Here is an 8026-nt window from a genome sequence, read left to right on the forward strand (position 1 = left end):
CCTGTGTGGAAAACCTGGAGCAAACCCCTAACCGGGTTTGAGCTGTGTTAACTGGAATACTGTCCTTAGCAGCCATTCCCATCCTCTCTTTCTACCTTTGCCAATGCTGCTAGAGAAAGAGGAATAGCGAGTCAACAGCATCAGTGTTGTGAGAGATGAGATTAAATCCCTTCAGATAGAATGGACTTCAGCCAAGCTTTCTTATACCCCGAAGGGTGTTTAAGGTCACTGAGCTATTGCCCTGTGAGGGGGACCCAAACAAGGTTCACAGAGGAAGCAGATGTGCTTTTCTGTGTGTCTCACCACTCATCCTCTGGAGGATTCATCTGCGGTAGTTACATAAAAATTCTGGGATCTCATCATTTCAGCTTGTTTGCTCTGGGAGGTAGTTCTTGTTAGTGGTTTCTTATTCAGCATTGCAAGGTGGACTGCCAGCCCTGACTCCATTCCCAAGCCACACAGTCACAGCACAGCAGGGCTAATCCACTGACTCCCTGTGACCCTGTGATCAGTTCCCAACCTGCCTGCATGCTACCTCCATCCCCAAACTGGACACCTACCCTTCTCTCTCTTGGCTCATGTTCTGCTATATGAATGACTCTGCTCACCAAATCCACCCACAGAAGCACTGGGGCACTGGTCCTTTCAGCTCACTGCCATGCTCCCATCTACTAACAGGTACCTGTCTCCATCCCTGCCCTGAACATTCTGTTCCTTTGCCATGGGGTCATGGCAGGTGAGTCCCAGGCTCCAGTCTCTCCCTTCACACACTGTTGTGTAGGATCTCCTTTTATGCCTCCCCCACATTGTTCCTGAGTGTCTTTGTTTCCCTGCTCTGTCACCTAACTAATTTCTTATTGTCTGCCAGAACTGCCCTCCTACTTCTTCTTCATTTTAACTTTCCCTCCACAGACACTGAGCCCTATTAAAAATAGTCATGATGCTGTTCAGGCTTGCACATGGTTATAGCAGATGTCTTGTCTCCAGTGGACTGAACCAGAACACAAAGAACACTGCTATACTTGAGCAAAATACTTTATTACTCAAAAACAACTTGATTAATAAATAGCTGGAGAACAAAATAAATTAAAACTGTACATTAGGTTTTACATTTTACGGTTTTAAATTAGATTTGTCAAAGGCCATCATTTAAGACTCAGATGCACAGCAACAGCTGAATAACACTGTTTAGAACCAAGGAACATGTAAAACCATTTCTGGTACAAATACATCCCTGCACCACCACTTAATATTTCTGGCAATTAAACCAGCTGTTGCTCTTCATTGTACGAATGAGTTTCTTTTTCTTGATGTCAACCTGATACTGGTTTGATCCATGGAAAAAGTAGAAATATCCTAGAATTGGAAAGACAGAATATTGGAAAATTAATATTTCATTTTTGTATACCTACTGTTATACACTTAGTATTTTCTTGAGTGATTAAAAAATCAAAACAAACATTTAATATATATGTTTGAAAGATATATATTTTTGGTTTTGGTTGGTGGTCTTTTGGGTTACTTCTTTTTAGTTACATTTTAATTTATTTACCATTTTTCTGAAAGGCAGCATCAATTGTGTGGCCAATCCCTCGGAAATCAGCTGCTATTTTTCTTGGATATCCCCTTTCCATTGATTGAGTATTTTCATTGAAACTAAATAAAGAAATTGCATGAAAACAGAAAATAAGCATGGCATGTTCAATGTTAAAATCAGATGAAATTTTTACAAAATATACCCACTCTCAGCCGAAAATCCAGTAACTGCAAGCATCTGTGATCTCACAGAACAGACTATGTGAATCCTGTCTGTGTGAATATTTACATCTTTAGTGGCCTATGTAAGGCTGTTTTCAGAATATCAGACTAAATGGTTTACTTTCATTCCCAGAGACTGACAGTAAGGCTGGATGGGACTTATACTGAGCAATAAACTTAAATAATTATTCAAACTTAATTTAATTTAGCAGCACACAATCTATGGAGTAACCCCATAAGAGAAATGCAAACTTATGGTGTAATAACACTCTTTTAAAATAATATTGCAGATTAATTATTAAAGCTAAGATTACTACTTAGTTGAACGAAGAAATTTCTTAAGAAGTAAATATTTTAATGTCCTTCCACAGCCTTCTTAATTGATTTGTCATTTATAGATTTCATAGAGCACTTCTGCCCTTTAATAGCTACTGAATGAATACATGATATGACGACAAAGTCTACTCACATTGTCTTTTTATACTAAGTTCATAGTGCTACCTAACGAATAAACAAAGCTCATTCACCTGTTAATAACAGGTTGGTAAGGGTAAATGAAAGTTGTCTTTACCTCAGGTGCTACAGACTTTGTTCTGTGAAAAGACCTGAGTAATGGAGTAATTGCCTCTGAGTTTCAGCTTTTACAGTCTGAGAAGGCTGACAACAAGAGTATACCAATGTAACTTGATTTTAAAAGCTATTTTGGTTATCTGCTGTATGGAAGAGGAAAGATCCTTACCTCCAGTACTTGTTGCCTACAAAGAAATTGGTTTTCTTGGTATTGTGATCATGAACAGCTGCATCAACTTTCCTGACGCTGGTGGGGAAGCCCAGGTTCTGAATGGGCTTGGGGAAGCCTGACTCTATACTGTAGCCACTGACAGCCCAGTACTGATCATCTACAGGAAAACAGAAAAAGTTACAGGGATTCATTGAGGAGCCTGATCTGCTTTTCATCGAAGTCCCAGAGCTTTCTGTGTAGTAAATGCCACCAAACAGCACAAATGTTCTACTGAAAATCTTACCCTCTAGGGCACACATAAGTTTGAATACCTCACAGCTGTTTATAGACATTAGTTTATAGACATTTTATAGACATTAAATTATATACTCAATAGTTGAAGGTCAACAAAGGTGTGTTTGGCACCTTTAAAAATGTATTTAAATAACTTAATGTAGCAATAAATTTTGTCTCAGCTATGATCTTCTCTCTCACTGACCAAAGAAGAGTAATATCCTATTGTATAGGAATGTTGTGAAGCAGAATTAGTTAATGGCAGTAACAGCATTTTCAAAATCAAAATGGATTTAAGTATTAAGAATAGCCCCTAATAGTACTAGTATTAGTATTAGAATTAGTATGAATATTAGTGTAATATTGCTTCCATTATTATTAAAAAACATTAGCAGTATTACTATAACTTCATTCATTCATAAAAAGGACTGATGGAAATGTAAGAGAAATACCTTTAAAAAATAGCACTCGATCAGTCTTGTCAACCTCATAAGCAGCATCAAAGCCACCTATCAGCGATGGCCAGAAAGAGGAGATGGTGTCGTGCTCAATTTCTGAGAAATATGGACTTTTGCGCCAGACATAGCTGATAGAAATGAAAATAGCAGTGTTTCATTATCTGTATTTCACTAGTAGATCAGGAGCCTAGAAACACACTTTAAAGCCTACTGTCTGGGTTCTGGAGCCAGTGCTCCCTATGAGGCAGAGATATCACCCCTTTTGTGATTGCAGTGCTTCACTTTGCCCTGCTCCCACACAGATATTTGCCCTTTACTATGCATTGCTCTGAGGTCACAGAATAGTGGAGGTCAGAAGCGACCTCTCAAGGTCATCTTATCCAACCTGTTGGCTCAAGCAGGTTCACCTAGAGCTGGTGGCCCTGTATACCTCTCCACTGGCATCCTGATGGCTTGTCCAGGACAACCTGTGGTATCTGTGGTAGGGTGACAATTGCAACTTTCTCTTTGCCATGACTCATGCAGGTAGGCACAGTTGCATTCTTCATCTCAGTTTTGTTAAAAATGATAATTAAATATTCTTGAGGAACGTGTTAAAACCTAGTTTAAGGAAGAACTGCTCCTTCCTCACCTTCCTTGAAAATTATTAAGATTTTTAAGCTACAATTCTTCATCATATGTTTTAAAAGGGAAATCACACCCGCATCATCAAAGGGAGCTTGTTCAATCAAAACACAACTACCAACACAAGAAGCAGGTGAAATCCTGGGCCTCGCATTCCGTTCTCCCTCGCCAGGGTAGATGTGTCCAGCCAACAACCTGCTACAGTGTTAGTATTAGAGTGTGTCCCAAAAGTGGACATCTCTAACAGCAGGGATTCCCTATAGACATCACTGGGCAGTGGTCTAGTGCAGACTCCTCGGTCAGAGTGACACCGAAAGTGACATTTTCCACAGTTCCCTGGCCCACAACCTGGACAGTGTGATGAGGACAGTGCTGCATGTGAAGCAGCTACAGGATGAGGAGTTACACTGCAATTATTCAGCCTTGCACAATTCTAACAGACGTGGGTGATAATGTATGATGGCTTACTCACCCATCAGAAAACCATGTTACTCACCCAGCCCAGGTGGGCTAGTAAAATTTAGCAAATTTGCCTTAACACTTTCCTAAGAAAATATCTTCCTTTTAACCAATGGAAGATAAATGCCTTGAAATGAACTTTATGCTTTGCCTTTGTGAATCTCACACAAAGGTGTTGCTAGAAATAAAAGCACTTACCTGCCTTTGAAGAACAGTGTTTCCCCACGGAGAGTGGTGATAGCATCAAAAGTCAGATGAGGGTCACAGTCTTCAGGTCTTGGTGGGGGTTTGGAGGGTGTTGTACGTGTTGGTTCTGGCCGGGGTGACATTTCAGTTGTTGTTTCTGCAGGTGTCAGTTCAGTCGGTTCTTGAGGGGGAAAAGCTTTTGTTGGAAGTACAGGAGATTCCCTGGGGGATCCTTTGTAAAACAGAAAAGTGTAGAATTGGAAAGTGGATCAGAGTAGTTCATATTGCAGAGTTTCAGGATGTACCATATGAAGCCAAATGCATGGGCTACTTGGCATATGACCATCATTTTGTGGAAGATAAAGAGAGTTTAATACTGCAGACATGGGCTGTTCCTCTGGTATCACTGGAGAAAGACTTGGATCTTTTAACTAAATGGCATGAATACAGCCTGTTTTGCAGATACAGACTGTTAGCCACAAAAAACCCCAAAAGGTTTACCCAAAAATAGTAACAGGAAATTAAACCAGAGTATCCTTCTTCCAGTAGAAATTTCAGTACATTTTAGCTGTTGGGTAAAATTCATTATAAATTATTATTCATCATTCACTAAAAAAGGATTCTTCTTGCTTACCATAGAGGGCTTGAATGCCATCAATATCATCCTGATGAAGCTGGTAGTCCCTTGTATCCTTGGCCATATATATAGGATACATCAAAGCACCAAAGACATTGGAGTGACCAAGACCTAGTGAATGGCCCAACTCATGAGCAGCAACGAGAAATAAGTTGTATCCTAAAAAAAATTCAGCACAAAGAATAAACATTTACTATTTTTTTTTTTTTTGCATGACAGTGGAATAGAGGTGCCATCCTCTCATGCATAGTACATTGTTTCTGGTCTTAAAAAACCAGCAAAATCTGTGTCCCAATTAAGAGGCTCTCTGGCATCCTGGAGAAGAAATGAGTTTTGAATTATGAAAACTTATTTCTCACTGGGAAACCAATCTGGGAATAGTTTTTGCCCCCGTTGCAGAAATTTTCTTGCCAACAAAGAAACAAATTTTCTTTAATGTTAATAATGACTAAAAACCAGGTGAGAATATTTTAGTCATCTAGACAGATTTCTGAGATTAATAAATGACATGGAATTTAACTGGTAACTACTTCACAAAGACCAGTAAAATGTAACATAATCTCTGGACATTGCTGGAAACCAGAACACTTCACTGTTTCATTTAATAACTTTTACCAATAAACTCAAGATTTTTTTTCCTTTCCAGAAGATATGCATCACTTTAAATCAGGGGGAAAAAAAATTGAACAAGAGGTTATATTACAACTTTTAAGGCCATTACCTGAGGGTGAAAATTCCCTGTCTTACAATGTCATGATTGCCCAATATTGCTATTCCATGCTAATATCATTTCCTTTACTAGAGCTGTAATTGCTATCTGCATTAACTGCAGGAGACTGTCATGACTGCAGCCCAGATCAAAATATGCAGCATTATTTTACTAAATTACACTGACATTTTACATGTCAGTAAACACTGAAACTACTGCCATGGTGTATATGACTTTACAGCATCTTCAAGACAACTCTGTCTATTAAAGAACAGGCAACACAACATTTAAGGTTACCTACCACTATAGGTAGTAAATTTGGTCCAGTTTTCATCTTCATCAAAATGGGCATCTCCTCCTATCCCACTGCCAGGGGGATAAGCATGAGCCAGAGTTCCTCCTGGACCATCAAATGAATAGAAGTCACCATGAACTAAAAATAAGAGAAAAAAGTTATACTTTCATCATCTTGGTAAGAAAAAGTGACAAATACCATCTTTCCCAGGCAACAGAATCCCCTTACATCCAGCAGCGAAGGAGATCATTATATCTGCTTGACCACTGTAGACCCTGGTGAATCTCAAAGGGGTGACACTGCTCCAGAGCTGGAAGGCTTTTGCAATTGCTTCCTCTACATCAGCTTGCAGCATGTCTGGAGTGTAGTTCAAAATCCTGTGAAACAAGGACAAAAGAATTAAAAGCAACTAGATCACATGTACTGGGACACACGGTATTAAGGTCAAATATTTTAATCAATAATTATTATTATCTATGTGTCTTGAGTTATTTTCAAAATATTTGCCTACATAATAGATGAAGCTTTCACAGTTTTCTTTCATGTCTTTCAGAAACCCTAACATATACACCCTCAGTTGCATCCCTATCCACCGAGTATATTATTTTGTAGGCTGTTAACTAAGTAATGTAAACTACTTTGGTATATTTGTCACTATTTGGAAGCCTGAATAGTCCCCACATTCATGGCCCTTTCATCCTAAATGGAGCTTTTATATGGAGATATACAGGAATAAATAGTAAAGAACCTGTTGACATGGCTTCTACCTAGCATTCACAAAGCTTCCCAGTAGTGTAGAGAAAAACATGCTTTAATGTATGTTACCGATATGTCACATCTTCTTTCTTCCACTTAGGGCTGTATGGGAAGGTGCTGTATGAACGGACGTCAGGTATTCCACATCTAGGCTGCTTCATCATGTCCAGCGTCTTATGGTTCAGCTCCCCAGTCACCTCTAGCCCAAAGAATGACTGCATCTCTCGGATTTTGTCAGCCATGTGATTGAGGTTCTTTGCTTTAAAAAGAGAACTTTTCTCTTCTTTAAAATCATAGAAGCTTTCCAGATATTTCTGATAGGGAAGAAAAAAGCAGTTTAGAACATAAAACTTTCTTTTCCAATGCATATAATGCATATAATGCATATAATGACATATTCTATATCACATTCTATATCACATCAGTATGTTCATTTTCTCAATAAATTATTTCTTAAGTTCTGCCTGTAGTCTTTACCTTAGCAAATTGCGTATCTTCTTCTTTCTTTTCTGGAACAGCTGGAAAAGCAGAAGAACATACAACATATAGCAACTCAAGGAAAAGAAGGATCTTTGTCTTCATTTTGGTCTCCCTGTCCTACTAGCCCTTGCTAGAAGGCCTCAATCTCTTCTCCTTCTGCCTAAGACTCCCCAGTGTTTCACTATTTATATCAGTGCTGTGCTTGCTAAAGTCAATAATGGCATGACTCAGCTTATAACATCCTCTGATTTCCCACAGAAACACAGAAAACAAATTTGGTTTTAGAAGCAAGCTAACACATGACGGTTTACCTTGCCCAAAATCCCCTGATTTCGCAATCATATTATTGGACAGTATGTTGGTGGTTTTTTTTTTTTTCATTCCTAAACTGGACTGGGTAAAAACCACTTCATTTTCCAGAGGTGCTAAAGGAACCTGGTTCTTTGTGAGGGACAACAATCTGTGATTCCTTGTAGTACATGAGATGGGACCTCCAGAATCTGTCCTTCAGTTTTCTCAGTGTGGCATCCGTGCAGGACCTCAGCACTCCAGGGAAGAACCCCTTCCTTTAGCCCATCTTGTCCCTGATAATTTCAGTGACATAGCTGATTATACAAATTACTCATTTCTCTTTTTTTGAACCTGACAT

General features: G+C 39.0%; 1 protein-coding gene across 1 annotated transcript; it reads right to left on the reverse strand.

The window, feature by feature from the left end:
* Positions 1-1015: 1015 nt before the first annotated feature.
* Positions 1016-7682, reverse strand: LOC135409527 (stromelysin-1-like). The gene is made up of 10 exons (XM_064645163.1): positions 7375-7682; positions 6967-7211; positions 6370-6518; positions 6148-6279; positions 5135-5296; positions 4513-4732; positions 3226-3359; positions 2498-2657; positions 1553-1656; positions 1016-1356 (listed from the first exon to the last, which is right to left on the reverse strand). Exons 1-10 carry the CDS (start codon positions 7477-7479, stop codon positions 1247-1249), a joined length of 1521 nt encoding a protein of 506 aa, XP_064501233.1. The 5' UTR covers positions 7480-7682; the 3' UTR covers positions 1016-1246.
* Positions 7683-8026: the final 344 nt, after the last annotated feature.

This window comes from Pseudopipra pipra, chromosome 2 (genome assembly GCF_036250125.1).
Source record: "Pseudopipra pipra isolate bDixPip1 chromosome 2, bDixPip1.hap1, whole genome shotgun sequence".
Classification (NCBI taxonomy): domain Eukaryota; kingdom Metazoa; phylum Chordata; class Aves; order Passeriformes; family Pipridae; genus Pseudopipra; species Pseudopipra pipra.